General features: G+C 36.7%; 1 protein-coding gene and 1 pseudogene across 3 annotated transcripts in view; one reads left to right on the top strand and one right to left on the bottom strand.

The window, feature by feature from the left end:
• The window catches only part of Nf1 (neurofibromin 1), a 244,273-nt gene that overhangs the window by 75,693 nt on the left and 143,019 nt on the right, over nucleotides 1–25,561 (top strand). For both annotated transcript variants that reach the window (XM_028759210.1, XM_028759209.1), the window contains exons 12-16: nucleotides 5,538–5,669; nucleotides 12,018–12,152; nucleotides 14,678–14,791; nucleotides 22,242–22,321; nucleotides 24,163–24,286. In XM_028759210.1, the coding sequence (XP_028615043.1) occupies nucleotides 5,538–5,669; nucleotides 12,018–12,152; nucleotides 14,678–14,791; nucleotides 22,242–22,321; nucleotides 24,163–24,286 (585 nt within the window). The remainder of the gene's footprint in view (nucleotides 1–5,537; nucleotides 5,670–12,017; nucleotides 12,153–14,677; nucleotides 14,792–22,241; nucleotides 22,322–24,162; nucleotides 24,287–25,561) is intronic.
• Nucleotides 16,080–16,563, bottom strand: LOC114613825 (annotated as a pseudogene). The gene has a single exon (XR_003710234.1). The product of XR_003710234.1 is annotated as a 40S ribosomal protein S25 pseudogene (transcript).

Below are 25,561 nucleotides of genomic sequence, written 5' to 3'. Positions count from 1 at the left end.
TTGGGTTATATGTTCATTTCTTTTAAAGGATGATTCTCGTTTTACCAAACATTCTGAACTTAGACCTTTATATAAAACAGAGAGCTTCTCTAAGGTGATTATACCAGCATTTAATGTTCAGCTGCAGTCTGTGTGTTCAATCTGTACCTGAGGCTTTTATTGAGAGGAATGGAGTTAACAGAATTTTTGGGAAGGAGTAAACCTACAAAGTTTCATTTAAAGTTCAAAATCTGTTGAGAACAATGCCACTGAAATATAATTTAGTGCTTTCATAACAAAGCATTCGACAGATTCTGACTTACTATCTTTTTGGCTAAGTTCAAAGGAAGAATAATTATAGTGTAGCTTACTTTTGGCACATTTAAAATGATGAAACTTTATTTGATTTTACCTTTTAATCCCCTTTAATTAGAATAAAACACTGACATGCCTTAAAATATATATTCACAAGAGACAAAAGCATATCTAAGAAAATAGCTGAATTCATTAGAGATATTTGTTCTGTGTGTGTACTAAATGGAAGGCAGGCAGGAAAGCAGTACTAGATGTAGACTGTAGAATTTAAAAATCTCCTTTTGCTGGGCAGTGGTGGCGCACGCCTTTAATCCCAGCACTTGGGAGGCAGAGGCAGGCGGATTTCTGAGTTCGAGGCCAGCCTGGTCTACAGAGTGAGTTCCAGGACAGCCAGGGCTATAAAGAAACCTGTCTCGAAACAAAACAAAACAAAATCTCTCTCTTTTTTTTTTTTTTTTTTTTTTAGTTTTTCGAGACAGGGTTTCTCTGGGATTAAAGGCGTGTACCACCACTGCCGAGCAAAAAAAGGTTCTTTTATGAACAGTTGGATTTGAATGTTCTCTGATTTGATTTTCCTTGGTGCTACTTTCACACGTTGACAGATATGTTACATTTATGACTAACTTGTTCACTTTCTTTTTTCCTTCCTTAAAGTCTTCAATTATTAGTACTTTGGAATATTTGTCTTATAATTAAATTCTATTTTATGACATGTGAATTATAAAATAACACCCATTCCTTCATTTACCTTAGAATTATTGGATTAAACCTAATGTTACTCTTTTTTTTCTTTTTCTTTTTTCTTTAAGGTTACTCTTTTTTAAAGGTATTTTTGCAGGGGAAAATAACTGCTGATCAAGTTACTTAGTGACATATTCATTTTGCTTTGTGGAGAGCTAGTAGCATTTTAGGATGCTAGGTCTCTGTTTCAGCCTGGCCTTGCAGGACATTTATCATTCATCAAACGGCAACTATGCTATATCTCCGGCATTATGAACAACCAAATGCTTGGGGGAATAATATAGTCCTCATTTGAATATCACTGATAGAGATATAAGTTACAGTAAATCTAATTAGTTTCAATGAGGATAGTATTATGAATCTGAGTGTAGATAAAACGTTTATATAACAGAAACCATATGTTTTCCAGTGTAATGACTCAGGCCATTCTCTCATTGACTCAACATATTGACTCATTCCAAAGTTTAGTCTTAAAAAAAAAAAAACTAAAAAGATGAGTTTTCTATCCCATATGTAATTCAAAACTGCTAGTTGCACCCTCTTGATTCAAAATATTGGAAGTATTCCACTTATTAATTGGGTAACTTTATATAAATGGTTAAAATTTAATAAATCCAAGTTTATAGTCTTTGAATATTCTGTGACTAGTTACTTTAATTATGAAATATTTTTGTCTATAATTGAATACATAGAGCACTTTCAAGCATGGACTTGGCACTGCTGTAAGTGGCTGAGCTACTCCTTTCTTGGTTTCAAGCATGCCTGGAGTGTTAGTTCCTGCATGCCTCAATGTGCCTGGTGAAAGTGTGTGCACTCCTTTCTAAGGTGTGCTGCATGTATGAAGGCACAGTGTGTCTGCATCTGGAGACATATGTGTCTATAAAGCACTAGTCTTTAAATGCATCAGCATCTGTCGAGTGGACTAGCTTGTAAACAACTCAAGTAATGCCGAGGTGTCTTTTTGTTTGTTTGTTTATTAAGGTTTCATCATATAGTTTTAGATGGCCTGAAACTATGTAGACCAGGCAGGTCTCTTAAACTCAGAGAAATTTGTTAGAGTCCACACTACACAGACTTGAGGCTAACAAATACTGACTTTAAAGTGTTTTTAGTTGCTAAAGACTATAACAGTAAATATGCAAATTTATACAATTGAGTATTATAGAATTTTAATGGAAATTTTTAGTAGGAAAATATTTGTTTTCAAGTAATATGATTTTTCCCCAAGATTCATGGAATCTAGATCTTAAATTTGTTGGTGTATGTATATGTATTTTTTAAATGGTTTGGTTCAGTATACCTCCTCAGCTCACCTTTTCTATTAAGCCAGTTTACAGATTTAAAAAATTATTATGTTCCCCTAAAAGATAAAAGTTGTAATATTTTTGTGGGTTTATGTAGAGTGAGAAGTTATGTTTGGAGTTTTACCTTGCTTCTGTGAGATGTCCTCATACACAGTTTATAAGTACTGTGTTTAGATTTAAAACATTCCAATTTCTTTCAGAAATTCTTAAAGTCTATTCACTATTTGAATTTTGATGCAGTGGAAGCTTTTCAGTAGTTTCTAAAATGGTATTTATATTGTCACTTTTTGAAAATGTTGTGAACTAAGAGAGAAACTATATTTTTAAGATCTATGTATCATCTGTATAGGCTTTTTAAAGGTTAAATTAGATGTGCAGGTAGGAAATTTAAAAAAAAAGTACATGCAAGTCAGCATGCTACAGATAGGACAGTAAGTAGTTCATTGCAGGTTTTTTTCTTGTAGCAGTTTATTGTAGTTTACTTTTTAATAGTTAATACATTGAAGGTAATCTCTGGTAAGAGATGGTTAAAGAAATATTTCTAGGGTACTTGAAAACCATTTAAATAACCTCTTGAGGAATGTACATAATTCACTTATATTGGTATTTTTTAATAAAAAGCTTATTATTAAGGAGAAATGTCGATTTTATTGACTAGTTTCAGGATACACTTAGTAACTGATCAAAATGCTAAAGTTTTCTTTTATTAACTCAAGGATGTCTAATTTTTAGTGCCTATTTTATTTGAAAATATATCCTCTAGTTTGAAATAAATGAATTAATTCCTTATAAAAATAGAAAGTTATAAAATTTTTAAATCTTAAGTCTAAAAGCTTATATATAGTGCATAGGTATTACTGTGGTACAGTTGTACAGTTACCAAAAATGATTACATAGTAAGCTGTTTGTGGTAGCTTATGCTTGTAGTTCTAGCATCTAAAAGACTGAGGCAGGAGAATCACAGATTCTAGACCAGTTTAGATAACATAGTGAATTCCATCAAGAACCTGTGTCAAAAAACAAACAGATGTAAACTAAACCAAAACTGAAAATAACAATCCCTACTCCCAGTAATTTGTATAAGATATTAAAGGAAATGCTTGTCTGTTTAGTTTATTGATTTCTGCCAAGATTTTATGCAATGTATAAAGTTTGAAGGTGAGCCTTTGAGTGTATCCATGAAGATTGAATATCTTGATTATGTTAATTGAGGTAGGAATTGTGAGTTATGAACTCTCATAACTGGGTGCTGGGAATTCTGTCCATTATGTGGTACCATTTCCTGAGCAGTGAGTAGAGAAAGCTCTGTGTTCCTTCTTATGAATTTGATGTGACCAGCTTTCTCTAGCTCTTGCTGCTTTGACTTCTTTGCCACTAGAACCTAAACTGTGAGCTACATACATTCTTTCTCCCTGAAAGTATCTAATTATAACACATGAAAAGAAAGAGACAGTAAACAATACCAGTTTGTAGGAATTGGCTAAATCAAATAACTGAGAGCAACTAACCATAATAGTTTAACATTTATAGTTCTTAAATTAATTAATGAATTTTTAAATGTGTATGGTTGTTTTGCCTACTGTATGTCAGTGAACCACAAACACAAATTTGGTGCTTGTAGAGGCTAGAAGATGGTGTTGGATCCCCTGGAACTGGAGTTGCAGACAGTTGTGAACTGCCATGTGGGTGCTGGGAATTGAATCACGGTCCTCTGTAAGAGCAGCCAGTGTTCTTAACTGCTGAACTACTTCTCTGGCCTCTATTAATTTTTTGAAATGAAGTCTTTCTGTGTAGCCCAGGATATCCTTGAAGTTCCTCATGCTTTAGCCCCCCTTGTGCCAGGATTAAAGGTGTACACTAGTGTGCCTGCCATAGTTTTGTATTTAGGTTTACTGTAAAGAGAGTTCATAACTCACAATACTGTGAACTATGAAAGACTTAAATGGCCAGGCGGTGGTGGCGCACGCCTTTAATCCCAGCACTTGGGAGGCAGAGGCAGGCGGATTTCTGAGTTCGAGGCCAGCCTGGTCTACAGAGTGAGTTCCAGGACAGCCAGGGGTACACAGAGAAACCCTGTATTGAAAAACAAAACAAAACAAAACAAAAAAAAAAAAGGAAAGACTTAAATGTTAAGACTAGCTTGATTCTGAAGAGCAAACTATGACTAGGATGAAGCTGTTAAGTCACCTGTATTTACTATATGAATGTGTTATTATATCAGTTTTTGCTGAAGTATTACAAATTGAAATTTTATATTTAAAGCATATTGTTTTCATGTATCATCTATATAAGTAGTGAAAGTTTATCCACTCATTTTTCTATAAACTGATACACTTTAATGATTTTTCACAATTATTATTTTTCAAGAATTTAAAATTGAAATATATTAATTAAAGTTAAAGTAAAAGTCATTAGAGATACAGTTAAATAAAACAGACTTTATAAGTCAGCTAGATCAGTTAAATAGAAATAGGAAAATAGTTGTATAAAATAATTATTTTACAAACTCTTAGCAAGGTCTGGGGATGTAGATCAGTGGAAGAGCACTTACTTAACATACATGTCCCAGGGGCCTGACTTTAATCTCTAGCATTGTAAAAGGAATGATGCTTAGCTAGCATCACCGTCTTTGTTTTTGGTGACCATTTAGTCTTCCATGTGTTGTGCCATCTGCTTATCAACTTAAAAGATCACTGGTATACTAATGGCTTTATTTCATTTACTAATTTCATGTTAATTATTGTTGTTTGTAAGCATTTGACTAATGGTTTTACATAGACTCTCAACATTGTGTTGAACCACTAATCTTATGGAAAGCTGTGGTGATAGCATTCTTACCTGGTGAAAAATATATGATGTGTGCATGTGTTTCTGAAATGTGTTAATGCTAAACTTTTTTAAAAGATAAAAAGAGGCTGAAGAATTTTTGCAAAACTTTGTTTTTAAATTTAGTATGGCATTGTTGAGAAAGGACAGCCTCATTTTGCACATGCTCAGTATTATATTCTAACATACCCTGTGTCTGGTTAGTGTTTGACTTAAAGACATCATTTGAAGACTTTGAAAATCGTATTGTATGTTTGCATGGTGTTAGAAAGTTTCTCAGAAAAGTATAAAAGTGGTAAAGATAAGGCATGCTGCGGTAAAAGGACGTACAGCCCGTGTGATTTTGTGCTCTCTGTTCTCTCGTTTTTTTAGTCTGCCTTGGATTGGTGGCCTAAGATTGATGCTGTGTACTGTCACTCAGTTGAACTTCGAAATATGTTTGGTGAGACACTTCATAAAGCAGTACAAGGCTGCGGAGCACACCCAGCAATACGAATGGCACCAGTAAGGAACCATGAGCTTTGAATTCCACCTGTGCACTGCATTTCCAGTGTCTTCTCATTCCTGCTGAGCGAGTCTAACGAGTTGACTGAGTCCTTCCTTTCCTAGGAATGCTGGGCCATTGCTGCCCAGTTAACAATGTTTTTTTGTTTTTTTCATTACTTCTGTTAATTGAACTTCATTTTCTTAAAGTTTTCCAGAAAATGTTAACGTCTTAATGAATGCCACCTTTCTTGTGTTTTTGGTTTAACCTTTTCTTACTCAGCTGTTTTGATTTGTTTCTTACTTTCAGACCCTGGGTTAGAGTGAGTGCACTGATGCTGAATGGTATACAGAAAATTAGAAATAGAGTAAAACAGCTGTTACGTAAAGGATTTATGTTTTAGTAAATAAGATCATTTAGCAAACTTTGAGCAAAAATTGATAGGAGCTTGACATTGATGTTTATTTAAACTTAACAAAGGCTTACTTTGAAATTGTGCTCATAGAGTGAGTTTCTATAGCTAATGACAGGACTGTGCCCATGATTTCTTTATTTGTATGTAGGAAGAGCATTTACATGGCGACTCTTGCCGTTGACTGGTGGTGCTTTTGTCTTCTGCTTATTTTCTGTTCTTATTGGCTGCTGTTGCTCACATGGTCAGATGCCAACCAGTCACTGTTTTGCTTGGCAGTGGGCTTCTGTGGTTGGAAGTATATCTGACCCATTGTAACTACCTCAGAAAAGTTCTATATTTCTTTGACTTCTCTGAGTATAGTTACCATTATAGTTACATCATGTCATTTCAAATGAAAATGTAACATGTCTTCACCTGTTGGTTTTATCTCATAAACTATCCATCTCACATGTATATTTAAGCAGATTCCTCTCCAGCATGCTTATCTTTCCAAGATCCTAAGGGCAATATATAAAATATACAAAATACTTTGCTTTATGCAGTTGTCAGTAGCAGTTTCTGAGGATTTTAAAAATATATCAGATGTTCAAATGAGAACGTTTCCTATATAAGGTGCTATCCTATTTTTTATCCTAAAATACTTATTTTTGTGCTAAAATAAATATTTTTATATTTGTTTTTAATAAATATAAAATATAGCTGAAAGGGCATGTCATTGATTTTTTTTCTTCAGTGCTAGAGATCAAAAACAGGTTTCCCAGAAATGTCTAACATGTACTGTACAATACTCCCTGCCCCAGTGGCATTTTATGAAATAAAATTTGATATGCAAGCTTACTTTAGTTTACTTTTTGTGATGGTATGTATAAATATCTTTAATGTAAAAAACTTGTTACAGGTATATGTTAGTGGTAGCATATATAGTAGCTATGTAAATCTCTTAACTAGACATTTTCTTTAAGTTTTAGTAATTCCTTGAATCTACCCCCACCTTGTTTTTTACATCAGGAGGGCATACTAACAGTCAAACCCAGGGGGCCTTTACTATGCCCAACTGTACACAGATCTGTGTCTCCGACCTCACCTTACTGTGTGCTGGGGTATAGCTCCAGTGGTAAAGTGCTTACCTCTATGCTGATAGGAATATAATTGGAATTGGTGGAAAACCATATTTGCTTCCTGTTTTATATTCAGCCCAGCACTTCTGCCACTTAATTTTTATGTATGAGTGCTGAAATGAAATGAACCTCATTTGTTCTTTTGAACAGCCACAGATTTGGTTGGCCATCTGACATATTCTACATTTTTAATTTCTTAGATTTGGTTGTTAGTTGACATTGGAGGCCATATATTATGTTATGATCACTGTTTTCTTAAAGCTGTAACAAGGATTTATTGTGGCTCAATGACATGATAAAAATTTTGTTTTATTTCTATATTTATTATTATTATTGGAAGTAATAGTATACACTTAGTTTTCAGAATCACTTTTAAGGTTTTTTTTTTTCCTTTGGGATACAGGCTGTGTAGCTTTGGCTGACCTTGAACTCACTGTCTTCCTGCTTCCACCTACTCAGTGTTCTAAAAGATTTACTTTTAATTATTTTTAATTATATGAGTATATGTATGGGTATGTGCACATGAAAGTAGATGCCCATGGAGGCCAGAGGCATTAGATCTCCCCTGGAGCTGGAGTTACAGGTGATTGTGAGCCGTCTGATACGAGTTCTGGGAACTGAACTGGCCTTCTGGTAAAGCAGTATACACTCTTAACCGTTGAGCCGTTTCTCTAGTCCTTTAAAGCTCTATAGATTTGTATATATAGTATAATGAAGGTATGTGTAATAGCTGTAGGAAGACTTTCTGGTTGATATTTTCATCAGAGAAAATGGCAAATCAATGTGAACCAATTGTATAGAGTAAAGAAGTTTTAGAATTTGGGGAATCTTTAAGGTAAACACTATTCTTTGTGTTAATGTGTGAATAGACCACAGATATGCCTGGTGCTAATGCTAGGATCATGGGTTGTTCCTTGTTTACATTGCTTGAAATGATTTTGATAGTTCTTGGGAATTCAACTAAGCCTTTACTTTGCTGCAGACTTGACAGTTTGGAGGTTTTGTCTAGCTGAGCATGATGGACATGCCTTTAATCTAAGGTCTTGGGTGGCATAAACTGGCAAATCTCTGCGAGTGTGAGGCCAGTCAGGACTATACAGCAAGACTGAATGATTATTTATTTATTTGTTTACCTAGTTATTTATAATATTTTTTGAGACAAGGTTTCTCTGTGTAGCTCTGGTTGCCTGAAACTTACTCCATAAACTAGGCTGGCCTCGAATTTAGAGATCTGCCTGCCTCTGCCTCCAGAGTGCTGGGATTAAACGCAATCGCCGCCATTGCCTGTCTAATCTCAGGCGTGGGGTTGCTTTCTGCCTCAGTGGTTTATGTTCTGAGTGAAAGACACCCACACAGCCTTTATACTTTAATATGCCTTAAGCAGCACACTACCTGGGCAACTGCCTAACCTCTGTAATGTTAGAGTCTACCTTCCGCCGATAATTCCAAGTTACTGCTTACTAATTTCTGTGTTCCATCTTGGTCGCACTAGTCCAATTAGCCTTCTGGGCCTCGTTTTCTTGGCCCAGAGCCTGGGTGCTCATCTTGCTTCTGTGCTCCATGGCGGCCTCTGTGCCTCTCCTCTTTCCATACTCTCCTAAAGCATGGTGAATCCCCCTCTTCCTCTTCCTTGTGGTCCGAAGCCTGGGAAACCTAAAACCCTGTCTTTCTCTTCTCCCCGCCTATTGGCTGCTGGCATCTTTATTTAACCAATCAGAATTAACTGGGGCCAGGTTCCCAGAAGCTACGTGTAGACGCTTTCCTGCAAATTGTTTAGGAGGAACCAATGAACATTTGAATACAAGCAGCTACATTTCAAAGCTTGACAACTGCTTGACATTTTGGAGATCAGTTACTTGGTAGGAAGTAGTAGTTACTTGAGGCCTGGAGAGAGAGATGGCTCAGCAGTTAGGAGTACTTGCTGCTCTTAGAGAAGACCTGAGTTTGGTTCCCGGCTCCCACAAGATGACTCATGAAAATCCTTATCTCTGGTTCCAGGGGATCTGACACCCTCTTTTGACCTTTGCCAGCACCAGCATTTATGTGGTGCACATACATACATACATACAGACAGACATACAGACATACATACAAGCAGGCAAACTTCACACATGCAATCAATCAATCAAAGCTTAAAAAACTAATTACTTGGAATTTTTTTTGTTCTGTTCTGTTTTGTTTTTCGAGACAGGGTTTCTCTGTGTAGCCCTGGCTGACCTGGAACTCACTCTGTAGACCAGGCTGGCCTCAAACTCAGAAATCCACCTGCCTCTGCCTCCCAAGTGCTGGGATTAAAGGCATAAGCCACCACCACCCGGCTTTTTTTCTTTTTTTCTTCTTCTTCAACAAGATAAAAATATGTTGTCATTGAAGCCATCCCAATTTCTCTTTCTGACTCTTCTACAGAGTACCCTTGAAGATGCTTTGAATGAAGTTAAAACCCAGTTTCCTGCTGGGCAGTGGTGGCGCAGGCCTTTAATCCCAGCACTTGAGAGGCAGAAGCAGGCGGATTTATGAATTCGAGGCCAGCCTGGTCTACAGAGTGAGTTCCAGGACAGCCAGGACAGAGAAACCCTGTCTCGAAAAACCAAAAAAAAAAAAAAAACACACACACAAAAACAAACAAACAAAAAACCACAAAACACCCAATTTCCTAAGAGTTGTTATTATATATAGCTTGTATGGGATTGGATTTTATTGTTTTAACTTTTGAAAGTGTTTTATTTGATTTGTTTTGATAACTAAGCAAACTAAAGCTGAATCTGGTTAAAGGAATTAAAATGTCATGTGGTGTAGTAGAGTTAGGTCTGAAGTTGCTTTGACACCAGCCTGTGTCTACTCAGTTCCTCAGTTGCCCTCCTTGAGTAGCCGTGGATGATGGCACTTTCACTGCTTAACACATAAACTCCTGGGCCAGCGCCAGGCACTGTGGGCATGCTGCTGTGCTGTGTGTATTTCTTGAGTGATTTTGTGGATGAATTTCTTATTTGATCAAACTAAAAATTTGTCTATTTGGGTTATTTCTCTTTCAAAAAACCAGTTTAATAAAATTTTTAGATTAAGATGGCCCTTTAAAGACCTGTCTTCATAATGTTTGTCTGGTACCATGTTTCTAGGTTTTGTTCTAAAGCTGCTTTTGACCATTGAAACTAGCTGCTTTCATATGACTATTATACCTGTATGTGTTTATTTATTTATTTATTTATTTACTTATTGGCACTTTAGTAGTAGTTTTAACTTTTTGAAATATTTGTCTGAGAGTAATAATTTATATTTTAAAACTAGAAATATGCTTTAATAAAATTAAAATGTAGAGTTTTAAATTTTTATCTTAAATGATACCTTGGCATAGATGTTTCTTACTATGACTGTAACGTCAGCCCCAAAGTCTCAAGTTGGCAGATGGTTTTGGTTCCTAATAACTGCCTGAACCTTCTGCTTAGTACTTTCTTGCCTGGCATAGCTGTCTTTAACCAGAGCACCTGTGTCAGTTTAGATCCAACTAATTTTTGCAGTACAGAAGATAAGTTAGTAAATGATGTCTTTTTTCCCCTTACATTTCTACATTAAGAAAAAATTTGTTGAGCAGCAAATTGTTCCTGACTTTATGTAACCCACCAATGGCCATTTGGAATTTCTCAAGTCTTAGATTTCCTACTAGTCAGTTATACTATAGAACAAAATTGACATGTTAGCACCTGATATTAAACCGAAAATTACTTAAAAAACAATTACTAAATCAGAGAAAACTTTTGTACTGCTGGTTGTCCTCCGACTGTGTACTTCCTGTGTAGCACCATGTCACTTTGTTATGTCATAGTGAGTTTGTTCAGTGAAGGCTTCACCTTGATTTCCTATTAGACTTTTGTCATGGTTGAATAAAGACTTTAAAGTCTGCCATCCCTATATCTTTATTTGTACTCAGTATGTTTTTATATGTACTCATCCAGGTCAAAAGTGGGTGTGTGTGTGCGTGTGTGTGTGTTAAAGGAACTATTTTATAAGACTGGTGGGAAGGTAGAGTGACAGTGATTCTAGAATGGAATCGTTAGATTTTTTTTATTTGACTAGCATCCAGAATTATTTTTAATCGACCATAATCTCTGTAATTGAACTACACTTCACCAGAGTTCTATTTTATGAGTATTCTTACACAAAAAGACAAATACATGCATCCTATTAACTTAAAGAGGAAATGCTGTCAAAATAAAAAAGCAAGTTCATAACTAAAGCCATGAATACGAAGATTGTCCACAGAGAATGTTTCCTCAGTTCTAAAGAACGTACTTCTACTTCTGTCTGAAAGTGGATGCTTAGTTTCCTTTGTGTGGTATCTAGAATTCACAGTAGCTTTTCATTTCTTAGTCCAGCCAAGTGATGCATCCTTTAGTTGATAAGGTTGCAGTCTATAGTGTATTTGTATATATGTGTGTGGCATATGTATTTACTAATTTTATAGTCTCTAGTATGTATATTTGTGTACGATATAGATACATTATTTTTTCTCTTAATATTTCCTTATATGAGAACCACTTTTTGAACCCAGGAGTCAACTTGATATTATTCCTATAGTGTTTTAGATTATTATTAAATATTACTAGATTGCTATATATACTGTAAATGCTATAAAAACATTTTTTAAAAATGCAATGTTAAATGTATGCTTATTAGCTTATGTTTCTACCAGTATCATACATTTGGTGGTATGAAATGTGTGTTTTCAAAGCATTTTAAATAATTTCTTTTATAAAGTATAGTTATTATTCTGAATCTGATATCTGATTCTTTCTAATGTGATGCCATATTTTTTTTTTGTTTCTTTGTTTTGTTATTAGAGTCTCACCTTTAAAGAAAAGGTAACAAGCCTTAAATTTAAAGAAAAGCCTACAGACCTAGAGACAAGGAGCTACAAGTATCTTCTTTTGTCCATGGTGAAACTGATTCATGCAGACCCAAAGCTTTTGCTTTGTGTAAGTATTTTTAATGAAATGCTTTGAAATTATTCCACTAATTTATTTGAACTGAAAGGCCAAAATCCTTTTAAATTATGAGTAATCTCTAAGACATTACTAAGAAAGCCAATTCCAGAGAATTCTAATATAATTAGATCACATTTTCTTTTCTTTTTTTTTCTTTCTCTCTCTCTCTCTCTCTCTTTTTTTTTTTGTTTTTTGTTTTTTGTTTTTTCGAGACAGGGTTTCTCTATGTAGCCCTGGCTATCCTGGAACTCACTCTGTAGACCAGGCTAGCCTCCAACTCTTGAACTCAGAAATCCACCTGCCTCTGCTTCCCAAGTGCTGGGATTAAAAGCCTGCACCACCACTACCTGGTTGATCAGCCTTCTATTATCATTGGCTCTGCTTGTAACCACATTAGAATGATTAAAATGAGAGTGGTGAGTATCCAGTTATTGCCATAGCTCTGCTTTTTATTGCTGCAAATGGTATTATATTTCTGAGAACATCACTTTGGCGCACAGAGTAATTAAGACTTAATGTAAATAGTATAACCAGATGAGAGAGTACATGAGAGGATCAAAGCACAGGCTCTGGGAAAGGACTGATTTACTTAACCTTTGCACCTTAGGTTTCTCATCTGAAAAAGTAATATAGTTCCTACCTCAGAGAGACCATTAAGAGTGAAATAGTATGTGTAGGGCTTTTAGTAACAATTCCTTTCATATAATAAGCAATAAAATTAGTTACTGCTATTATTAATAAGATAGTTAGCATTAGCATTATTACTATCCAAGTAAAACAGTTTGAATTGTTCATAGGATGACATGTTCAACTTTTATCAAGTCTCTCTAGTCCTTGGAGAACGCCGTCGAATAACATTTCTTACTGCTTTACTTTTTTCAGGCTTGTGCTTTGGTGCTTTACGGTTTTGTTGCTATTACTAAAATGAAGGCAATCCTAACTAAATGGCTGTGTGGTTTCAAGAATTCTATGAACCCCACATTTTGTGTGTGGGTGTGTGTGTCTGATTTTTGAGACAAAGTCTTGCTGTGTATACTAGGTTGCCATTGAATTTGCTATGTATGCCATACTGACCTCGGATTTGTTGATTATCTCAGGCTGGCCTTGAACTAGATGTTCCTGAGTGCTGGAGTTACAGGAATGTACTGTCATGCCTCCATTCCAACATTTTAAAAATATTTACACATGAATAATTTTTCTGATAATGAGAGATAATAGAGCCAGAGTGGATGAAGTTCCCAAAGGATGGGTTACCCCAGGAAAGGAGTATTATCTTTTTGTGTTTTTTGAAAAGTCCACCCAAATTTGAGAGTTTAGTAGAATAAATAGTTAAATCCTTAGCTTGGAAAAATTTTATAAAATTTGTCAGTAGACTCTGAAAATAACATTTTTTTTCTCTTGGTTTCTCTAGTATGGCAGGAACTGTGGTGACATCTCACAGTGCTTGCCACATAATGCCTGGGTTACTCTGTTTCCATGACTGTAGTTTATGTTTACCAGTGAACCATGGTCACCGGTATTTCATGTTAAATAGGTAATTGTTTGAAGAACAGGGGTTGAATTATTTGAGGGAAATAGTTTAAGTAAAATTTGCTATTTTTCGAGAGTTGTGGAATCCTTTTTATTTTCCTTGATGATGTTGAGGATTGAACCAGAGTCAGGTAGTCATGTAAAGCAGGCAAATTCTCCACCCCTGGCCTACCCCTGCCCTGTGTGGGGCTTTTGTGTTATGTTTGTGGGAGTTGGAAGGGTTGGTGGGGTTTCCTTTGATAGGCTAATTGTCACTACCTAGGACAGCTGCCTAACTCCATGGAAGGTGCTTCCTTTGCTGCCATCTAGTGGTTAAGTGACTTTCCTCAGTAACCGTAGAAAACTAAAACGGTGTATTGTACACACAAATTCTAAACTTTAGTTAATAGGAGAAATGTAAAGGTGATCTCAATCATAGTATCTTGTTGAAGTAATTTGATTCTGTCTTGTGTCTTTACCATCTTTGCCCTGGTTCCTGTCACTCCATGTGTTCCCAGCTTCCTAAGTAATTGCTACCATTTAGTATTCTCCAGTCATTTCTCCGCACTACGTTAGAGTGTCCTCTCTAAAGAGTTTTGTCATGCCTTGTCCAACTTAGTATCTTTTAGCTAATGTTGCTCTTGACTAAAAGTAAGTGGATCTCTGAGTTCATGGTCAGCCTGGTCTACAGAGTGAGTTCCAGAACAGCGAGGGCTATGCAGAGAAACTCTGTCTCAAAAAACAAAACCCCAAAAAACCCAAAACCCAAAATTTGAAGTTTGAAGGGGCTGGAGAGATGGCTCAGTGCTTAAGTACTTACTGCTTTTCCAGAGTTCTGATTTTGTTCCCAGAATCCACACAGGCAGATCCAGGTAGCTCCAGCTCCAAGGAATCCAACACTCTCTATGCCTCCCGCACACATGTCCTATATACACAGACATGCACACATACATAGAAATAATTAATAAATTTAATAAAAATAAAACTGGTTTGCTTTTGTCTTACAGAATCCAAGAAAACAGGGCCCTGAAACTCAAGGCAGTACAGCAGAACTAATTACAGGACTCGTACAGCTGGTGCCTCAGTCACACATGCCGGAGGTCGCACAGGAGGCTATGGAGGTAACGGGAAGTGAATTCCGGTTCTTGAAAGAAAGATTGCAACTGTCTCCGTTCTTTTTCTAAAAACTTAATTTTTTTAAAACAATTATTTGACTTTTCTATGTTCTTTCTTTTTTGGTTTTTCGAGACAGGGTTTCTCTTTATAGCCCTGGCTGTCCTGGAACTCACTCTGTAGACCAGGCTGGCCTCGAACTCAGAAATCTGCCTGCCTCTGCCTCCCAAGTGCTGGGATTAAAGGTGTGCGCCACCACCACCCGGCTATGTGCTTTCTTTTAAAAATATATTTAAAAAATTTAAAATGGTGTGTGTGTGTGTGTGTTTGAAGTCAGAGAAAACTCAGGTTTCTGGCTTTGGATGGCAAATACCTTCACCAGCTGTAGCCATCTCACCAGCCCCTACAAATTCATTTGTTTTTGAGACAAGATTTTTACTCTGTTGTCCTGCCTGGTCTCTCAATCCTAAAACACTCCTGCTCCTTCAGCCATTGTACTAGCTGGAATTACAGGTGTGTATCATAAGTCATGTTGTATTTGAATTACATTGTGTAAAAAATTTTGGAAGTTTATAGTTTCTTTAATCCTTAATTTATTATTGTGTCTGCATAATGGGAGTAAGATGTATATGCACCCCCAGTGGCACATGTCTGGAAATTAGGGGACAGCCTTGTGGGGTTTGTCTTCTCCGTCCATATTTACATGGGTTCCAAGGACTGAACTCAGGTTTTCAGTCTTCTGTAACAAGTACCTTACCTGGTAATGGATGGGAGATATTCAGTGTTATTTCTGTTTGAGAATTACTACAAATAATATTAAGGTTACTGTATCATTTAATATTTCCATTAGCAGTGTATTGGTGTTTTGGTATTTCTCCATTGTTGATGACACTTGTTATTCTCTGTTTTTAAAATATAATCAACCTACTGTGTTAACAAAGTTGACTTTTTAAAGAATTATATTTACAGCTGGGTGGTTGTGGTGCATGCCTTTAATCCCAGCACTCAGGATACAGAGGCAGGTGGATCTCAGAGGCAGTCTGATCTCAGCCAAAGCTACATAGGAAGACTCTATCTCAAAGCAACAAAAAAATTACATTTGCTTACTTATGGTGTGGGAGGATGTGTGTATTCCATAGTAGATGCGAAGAGGTCAGAGGATAACTTGTAGGAGTTGGTTCTTTCTTTCCACCGTTGGGTCCAGGGATTGAATTCTGGTTGTCAGGCGTTTACTGACAGCATATGCTTTTACTCACTGAGCCAGCTCATCAGCTTAGGGTTTACTTTTTTTTTTTTTTGATTCAATAAAATTTTATTTTCCCAAATGTACAGCTGACTGAACCTGCTCATGCATCTTCACCAGCAGCCGGGGCGTCTCCACCCTTTGTGTTTCTGGTGTAAATTACTTGGGCTCTGTGCTTTGAAACCAGCTTGATAAGTCCTTTACTAAGTAGCTCCTGAAGGGCTGCCCTGGCCAAGGAACCTCGAATCTTCAGTCTCTCAGAGATCACAGCTGGAGTAATGAGCTTGTAGTTGGGCACTTCCTTACAGAGTTTGTCGTATGTAGCTTTGTCAAACAGGACGAGGTTGTTCAGCTTGTCCCGAACTTTGCCTTTGGACCACTTCTTCTTTTTGGCCTTGCCACCAGATTTATTTACGGGGTCTTTGTCTTTTTTGGCCGACTTTCCGGCATCTTTCTTCTTCTTGTCGTCTTTGGGCGGCATGGCGAAACTCAGAGAGTAGTGTGGACCACTGCAGCCTCACTAAGATGTCGGAAAAAAAGGCACTTTTTTTAAAAATTATCTTTAATCTTTTTTAGAGTCCAGTCATTATCCCCCTCCTGGCCCACCCTCCAACAGTTCCTCCTCCCATACCTACCCCGCAACCCCTAGTCTCCAAGAGGATGTTCCTACCCTCCAACCCCAAGTCTCTTGAGGGTTAGGTGTGTCTTTTGTTATTGAGGCCAGACCAGGCAGTCCTCTGCTGTATGTGTGTCAGAGGCCTCATATCAGCTAGTGTATGCCGCCTGGTCAGTGGCTCTGTGTCTGAGAGACCTCAGGGGTCCGGGTTAGTTGAGACCGCTGGTCTTCCTATGGGGTCACCCTTCTCTTCAGCTTCTTCTAGCCTTTCCCTAATTCAGTCACAGGAGTCCCTGACTTCAGTCCATTGGTTGGGTGTAAGTATCTGCATCTGTCTCAGTCAGCTGGTTGTTGGATCTCTCCAAGGGCAGCCATGCTAGGCTCCTGTCTATAAGAACACTGTAATATCAGTAATAGTGTCAGGCCTTGGAACCTCCCCTTGAGATGGATTTCTATTTGGGCTGGTCACAGGACCTCCTCAGAGTTTATTAACTGTTATTTTTGTACTGACAACCTAAACATACACTTTTAATCTAAATGAAATGTCATTTTATAATTAACATATACAAGTAATTTAAGACTTAGAATATATTCAGCCCAGAAAGTTTTCTTTTTGCAGTCAATACTCCTACATTTGTTCTGCACACTTAATGGTTTGATTCTGCAAATGTGGGTTAGTTTTACAAGTTTGTAGTTCCTGAATAGTATTCATCAAATGTGATCTTATTTTGTGCACTCCCTTTAAATTAGGAAAAAAATTTTTTTGACACTCAAGTGTATTGTCACACGTGTTAGTTCCCTTTTCCTGGTTGTTGATGAATATTCTATTGGCTCGTTCATTAATGGGCTCATTGGTAGATAACATGCATCGTTACTGAACATTGACCTTATATTCCTTTGCCGTTCCCATCCCTTCTTACCCTGTGTTTTCCCCTTAGCTCCTGTGAAATAATCGATTTGCTTTGTTAATGTAAATTAGTTTGCATTTTAAGTAAATGAAACAAAGGCTAGTGGTTGATTTTTCTCAAGCTTCATCCTGTTTTATCCTGTTTAGTGTCCTATTATATGAATATAGCACGACTTGTTTACTCATTTATCTGTTGATGATCATGTGTGTTTTGCTTTTGGCTATTTATAAATACAGCTTTTGCTGGGTATGGTGGTGTACGCCTTCATTCCCAGCGTTCAGGAAGCACAGGCAGCTGTAAGGTTGAGACCAGCCTGGTCTACATGGTGAGTTCCAGGCCAGCCTGCTACAGAGTAAGACTCTGTCACCAAAAATGATGAAGATGACGAAAAAGGAAAAAAATTGATAGCCTCTAGGTTCACAGGTACACACACACACACACACGTAATGTGAACAGAGTTTTTTATTTCTCTTGAGAGAATTCTAACTGAGGCAAAAATCTTACAGTGTGCTCTCACAAGAGACATAGCATAGCTATAAGAACACTGGAAGATAGGTAGTACAAGCATAGAAAAGTGTAGTATAGTACATAGAAGGTAAAGGTATTTATGTGTTAGGAAGAGTATCTGTGTGAATATCTGTGCACATATGTGTGGGTACCCAGGGAAGAAGCCAGAAGAAGATATGGCTCCCTGTAGTTGAAGTTACATGCCTTATCCACCAGCTGAGGTGGATGCTAGGAACCAAAGTCTTCTGGAAGAGAAGCAAATGTTCTTAGCTGCTGAGCCATCTCTCTAGTCCAGATTCACTGGAGAGAGAGATGAAGATCTTGTTGCAAAGGTTCAGTCTGTCTAGGAAGTAAAACTGCATCAAGTTAGTAAAGTTTCAGAATATATAAAACAAAATATGTAAAATTCTGTAAAGAAAGAAGCTGTTTACAATCCAGATACAATGATATTCTTGAGTACTTCCCTAATATCCTGTAGGGAAAGATGGGGCGAGGTCGTTATCATTTAGTAGAATACTACACTGAATGCATATAGTGTGTTGTAGTAATTATTTAAAATGGCCTCTGGCCAAGCCGACTATCTAAGCTGCAGAGGTTCTGCCTAGCTCAGCCGCCATGTTCTGTGGCCAGAGGCCACAAGTGAGCTGCAGCTAGAAACGGTCAGCCAGAAACACCAGCCCTGCCACCCACAAGACGCCAGCGTGGGAGATGGCTCTGCCAATCTTCCATGCTGTCTCTGCAAGGCAGGGCATTGCCCAGACCATCCCACCATCCACATGAGCCCAGTAGGAAAATGAGACTCTAATGCTTAAATATTAATCAAAGGCTTTATGTATTTAGTAATGCTCAATAACAGTATGCCCTTAGAATTAGAGTTGTTTCCCAATTAGCTAACCTAAACATAAGTTGTTACCCATGGCTGCTCTCCATACCTGTGTGGTTCTCCATCCTCTTACATCTCTGCTCTCTAGCTCATCCTCTTTTTTTTCCTCTTCCTCTCCTTACTCCTCCCACCTTAGCTCCTCCTACAATAGTGCTTTTTTTTCATGCATACCTGGAAAATATTTAGCATAGAGGAAGACTTAAAATTATCAAAGTATTGAAATATTTATTCTATTTACTATGAAATAAATATTCTATTTATTGTCATAGTAGAGTTAAGATAGAAATCAGTAAGAAAAAAGTTTGTAAATTTTAAAATGTTGATACTGTGTTTTCATTTACATACTACTAAGTATAATTTAGTATAACTACCATTAAGTGTTACTTTATAATATCAGAGCTAAACATAAAAGCTGACAGTTTACTCTTGATCATAGAGCCAGCAGAAGTGCACGTGTCCAGTTACAAAGGACACAAAATGGTCAGCAGTGCAGCTTGTGTTGTATCCTCCAAAGTAGGAGCCATTCAGATGTGTCAGCAGAGTAGACAATTCCTGTTATATTGATTTAACTGAATTTTATGCAATAATGAAAATAAAATGAGCCGGGCGGTGGTGGTGCACGCCTTTAATCCCAGCACTTGGGAAGCAGAGGCAGGCGGAGAGTTCGAGAGTTTGAGGCCAGCCTGGTCTACAGAGTGAGTTCCAGGACAGCCAGGGCTACACAGAGAAACCCTGTCTCGGGGAAGAAAAAAAAAAAAAAAGAATTGGATTGGTGTTTCTTTAATCCCAGCTCTTGGGAGGCAAGAGACAGGAGGATGGTTGTTAGTTCCTGGCCAGCCTGATCTACATGGAGAGTTCCAGGCCACCCAGTGCTACAGAGTAAGACCCTGTCACTAAAATGATGACGATAATGAAGAAGAAGAAAAGAAAAATTGATGGCCTCTAGGTCACTAATATATAAATCTAAGTTGTGAACTTCATTCTCTTGAGTAGATTTCAACCAATAGAAGACAATAACAGTGACAGCAACAACAATAGCAATAATCAGAAAACCCAAAACGGCCTGGTTTACATAGAGAGTTCCAGGACAGTCAAAGCTACATAGAGAGACCCTGTCTAAAAGTAAACTTAACCAAAATGAGTTACTGATGAGTGCAAAAGATGAATGAATCTCGCTGGCATGCTGTTGAGTGAAAATAACCAAACGCAAAGTACATTTTGTCAGTTCCTTTATTACATAAAGCTTAACAAGCAAAGCAGTCTGGTGATGGCATGCAGAGAGCCGATGCCTGGGAGGCGAGGTCTGAAGGGCCCTCTTGGTGTTGGCGATGTTAAGCAGGTGGTGGTAGGACATGCAGCTGTACTAGTATCCCTTGTGCTTCAAGACAGAAGTGTTTGAAGTATTTATGTCCTTGCACACTCATACTGTGTGTGTGTGTGTAATTGTAGAAGTTGCTACATTGCTTGTATTGCCTTTGGAGTATCTATTCAAATATTTTATTTTTACTTCAGTAATCAATCTTACATGTCTTGTGTATAATATATGTAATTTAAGATTAAAAAAATACATGTATCTTCCTCTAACAGAGTATCAGGAGAACTTTAATTATTAATTAGTAAGAGAAGTGGTATTTCAACTCAACTTGGCATGCTATTAAACATTCATTAAAACCTATGTGAATTCTTCAGCAATATTTGAGAATACTTAGGAGACACTAGATGAGTGGAATGTGTTTGGAGCTTTGCTGAAGCAGGTCAGTCATGTATTGTGTAGCAGTATATTCATCAACAACAAACCAGGAATAGTAAGGTGTTTCCCAACACCTTTTGAATGTCAGTGTGTTCTCTGGTACTGGCATAATGATATAGTCACCTGTGAGGTACTTCTCAGGAGCCATCTCTGTCAGATGACACACAGCAGTATGGAGAATTAAAGTAGAGGAGAACATGAAAAGGAATATAATCTCATTGAAATAAAAAAAAGCTAATGAATTTTTATTCAGATTAAACAGAAAACTTTATTAAACAGAGAGTGTGTCAACTAAAAAACCATAAAATATCCCAGTCTTACCAAATGCCAAACCATTTGTAAATGACAGACATAAAGTTGGAATTTGGGACTCAGTTTTTGTTCTTTGTACTATACCAGAATACTACCTTCTCTTCTTTCATTCACTATATGCATAATTTGAAGTCCTTCAAAAACTTAGATGTGTTTTGGCAGTTTAACACACTCCAAAAGAAAACCTCAGTATGCCTTAGGTTCTTTCCTTTCCACATCAAACACTTTCCCCAAGTTCCTATGATAGGGCTAGAACCTCTGAAGCAGCAATGCTTACAAAGCCTGTGCCTCACTGATGTGATCTCTTTATCTTGTCATGTGTGTTTGTCTGCAAAGTTTAAATGGAGTAAGAGAAAGCAAGTGCTTTAAGTTCCCAACCAAATCAGTGCCACTGTATGAAAGACAATAGAAAGCCTTAAAGTACCAGGAAATTGTATCAAGTGTTTGTACAGTAATAGTAAAACTGAATTTCAATTTGTGCTTTTTTTTAATGGAAACTATAAATTACTTGTTTCAAGTAACAGTTCATTGATGTTTTAATAACAGGGGCTTAAAATCCCGTGTGTATATTTACCATGGACTGAATGTACAGAGCACAATAGAATTTGCTAGGGAATGGGGAAACATTGTAGGATTGCAGTCTGGGTTGAGCAGCTTTGAAGAAAGAGTCTTTGCTTGTATCTTTGCTAATAATCTTTGATAGTTTTAATTTACAACATAGCATATTTATGTAGAAGGTTCTTATTTAAAATGAGTCACTTAATTCCTGCTAGTCTTCATTAAATACTTTAAAGTAAACTATTACTAGATACAAAGTTTGTTTTGTTTTGCCCCTCTGTTAATTTTAGAAAATAACTTTTCTGTCTAAAAAGTTTATGTAACAAGCAAGTTAATTTCTACTGTGTTTTAATTGTGTGGGTTAATATTGCTGTATGTGTTTAGGGGGGACATTTTGTTCTAGAGTTAGTAATTATTGAAATCTTGTTTATTTCTTAAAGCAGTTTGGTGTGTGTCTGTTGTTCTAAATTCATTCTCAGTTTCATGTGCATGCCACTCAGTTAAGATGGTGAGGGCAGAGGGGTTAGTTCTGGGTTGGTAGTTCTGACTGGTTCTCAGAAATGTGATTGTCACTGTTCTTAAGACATAGACACAGCTGAGTTTGTTAGCATTTGTGAAACAAGTACTCTACTGTTATTTTTTCTAAAGAATTTTCAGCACCCTCCCTTTTTTAAATTTCAGGCTCTGCTGGTTCTTCATCAGTTAGATAGCATCGATTTATGGAATCCAGATGCTCCTGTAGAAACATTTTGGGAAATTAGGTATATGTACTTTGAAATTTAAATTTGGTTTAAAATTTTAATTTTGTTATTGTCTTTAAATATTAGCTTTATAATACTTAGTTCATTGTCATATTTATTGTTATAACTATCGATATTTTATGATTTTGTATTTAATTTGAATTGAAAATATTAGAATATTTTAACTGTCAAAGAAACTCTATCACATAAATGCAAAAAAAAAAAAAAGTTTTAAAATGGTGTTAAGTTTTATCACCTGGCTACAAGTTCTTCTACTTCATGTATTATCATTATCCTCTATGGTGTAGTTCTAAGTAGTTACAATTGTGTTTGTTCTTTTGAGACAGGGTCTAACTATGTAGCCTTGGCTAGCCTAGAACTTAAACTATGTAGACCAGACTGGCCTTAAAGTCATAGAAATCCACCTTTCTCTGCCTGTGGAGTGCTGAGTCTAAAGGTGTTTGCTATCATGCCTGTCTACAATTGTGTTTGTAATAGATTTTTTTTTCAGTTATAAGACTAAAAGTAACCTCGCTTTTAATTTTTAAACTAGGCACATAGCTCAGTAGTACAGTATATGATGTGCACTGAAAGGTTGAGGGAGCTATGATCTTTGTCAGTCTTCTGTATATACTGGTGCTTTTGGTGAATTAGTTCAAAACAGACATATATGTATAAGTAAGAAAATATGCACCGGGCGGTGGTGGCGCACGCCTTTAATCCCAGCACTTGGGAGGCAGAGGCAGGCGGATTTCTGAGTTCAAGAGTTCGAGGCCAGCCTGGTCTACTGAGTGAGTTCCAGGTCAGCCAGGGCTACACAGAGAAACCCTGTCTTGAAAAACAAAAAACAAAAAAAGAAAATATGTATAGGATTTCACTGTTATTTCTGAAGCTGAATAGATGGCTTTCTCTTAACGATCATGAGAGTACCACATTGGGAAGATATAAATCTATAAACCTAGGACTGCTATTATTTCATCTTAGACATAGGTATGTTAGGTCACGTGGAGACCGAGTTAAAACCTAAACTCTAATAATGACATAGTCATTGGAGACATATGTAATTAACTTTTAATTTAACACATCATAAAAGAAAACTTTTAAATGCATTTATTTAACACACATATATATATATATTACAACATATAATCAGAATTGTCAGTGAGATATTTTATATTTTTCTTTTCATGAAGTCTTCAAAATCTGTCGTGTGTCTTACTACACTACAAATGAAAGCACATTTCATTTTGGACAAGCTTCATTTAAAGTGCTCAAGTGGTTACGTGTGGGCAGCTTGTAGCTAAACAATAAACACAACTGTGTAGTATTATAGAATATAGAGAACGAGTTAGCAATCTTATTCTCTATAGGGTGGAAAATGGGCCAGGTTTCTTGGCTCACCTATTCTGTTGTCATTCTGCATTTTTACATTTGGAGCAAGAAAGCAGTTACAGATTGGGAATGAGGGAGTGTGGCTATGTTCCATTGAAACTTCCTTTATAGACATTAGGGGCATGGCTTTGTACTGCAAGCAGCAGTTTTTAGGCCCTGGCTCCAGACTACTCTTTCTTTGCAGTCTTTGCTGTATATGTGAGTTTATAATTTCTTTTTACCCCACTGCAAGAATAGAATTATTTTTAATTTGTTGTTATTAACATTTGGATAAAACCTGTGATGAACAAGTAAAACTAAACCTCTAAATGTATGTCTGTTATAAAATAATTAAAATAATGTCATTTTATGTAAAATTATATATATATATATATATATATATATATATATATATATATATATATAATATAAAACACACATATATGTTAGGTTCTTAATAACTCTGTAACAATGAATTTATGTTTCTGCAGTTCACAAATGCTTTTTTACATCTGCAAGAAATTAACTAGCCATCAAATGCTTAGTAGCACAGAAATTCTCAAGTGGTTACGGGAAATTCTGATCTGCAGAAATAAATTTCTTCTTAAAAATAAGGTAAGCACAGTGACATTCTTTTTTTTTTGTTTTTTTGTTTTTTGTTTTTTGTTTTTCGAGACAGGGTTTCTCTGTGTAGTCCTGGCTGTCCTGGAGCTCACTCTGTAGACCAGGCTGGCCTCGAACTCAGAAATCCGCCTGTCTCTGCCTCCCAAGTGCTGGGATTAAAGGTGTGCGCCACCACCGCCCGGCGCACAGTGACATTCTTAAATTGGAAATATCTGGATAGTAGGAAGATGTGTTAATTTTCATTCTGCTATGATAAACACCATAACCAAAAGCAACTTGGGTGAGTGTATTTGGCTTACATGTCTTGATGGCAATCCATCATTGGGGAAAGCCAAGACAGGAACTAAAGCATAGGCCATGGAGGAGCACTGCTTACTGGTTTGCTCTCTGTGGCTGCTCATTATACAGCCCAGGACCACTGGGTGACAACTGCCTACAGTGGACTGAGCAGCCGTCCCACATCAATCATTAATCAAAAATGTCCCACAGACTTGATAACAGACCAGCCTGAAGGAGGCATCTTTTTAATTAAGATTCCCTTTCTAAGATTACTCTAGCTTGTATCCAGGTGACAAAAAGCTAACCAGTGCAGGACAAATTAAAAAGTTTTGATTAGCAAGATTATATCCTACTTCAACTCATCCCTTAATGAAGTACTTATGAGAAAAGTACTAAAGAGAAAGAGAAGTACCGAAGGTATTATCTGGTAGTTTAACATTTAAATATTCTAGGCTTTGAGCTGATAAATCGAATGTTAATGAATTCTAGTTGACTGAATTAGGATTCTGGGTCAGGCCTATGAAAAGCAGAAGCTACTGTAATCACAGATGCCTCCAAAAGTGTTTTCTCTTTATTTTTATAGAATAAAAATGACTTGGCTTTCAGGACTAAGCTAGTCCAGGAAATAATCTTTCAAAAAGCTAAAGGGCAGAGGTTTTCAATCTAGGCTAAATTTGTATATCTCCCCTAAAGATTTTGTCTGTTAGCTGTGAATGGTGTCACATGTTTATAATTCCAGTACTGTTGAAGCTAGCCTGAGTATAAGACCAGCATGAACAGCATAGTAGATTCCAGGCAAGCCTGGACTACATACTGAGATGTTAGGATGATGTAGCTTAATAGTAGAGCACTCCAGTTCTGTAGGGTTAGTGATGATTTCATCTTTTGAAAAAAGATTAGGAATCTTCTTTTAATTGGAATAAAGTTTTTTGGTCCTGAACTGTTGAAACATATTGAAGTTCTAGGGAATAGGAAAGAACCTAACAT

This window comes from Grammomys surdaster, unplaced genomic scaffold (genome assembly GCF_004785775.1).
Source record: "Grammomys surdaster isolate TR1022 unplaced genomic scaffold, NIH_TR_1.0 126278, whole genome shotgun sequence".
Lineage (NCBI taxonomy): Eukaryota > Metazoa > Chordata > Mammalia > Rodentia > Muridae > Grammomys > Grammomys surdaster.
This window is presented reverse-complemented; position numbering and strand designations above follow the sequence as displayed.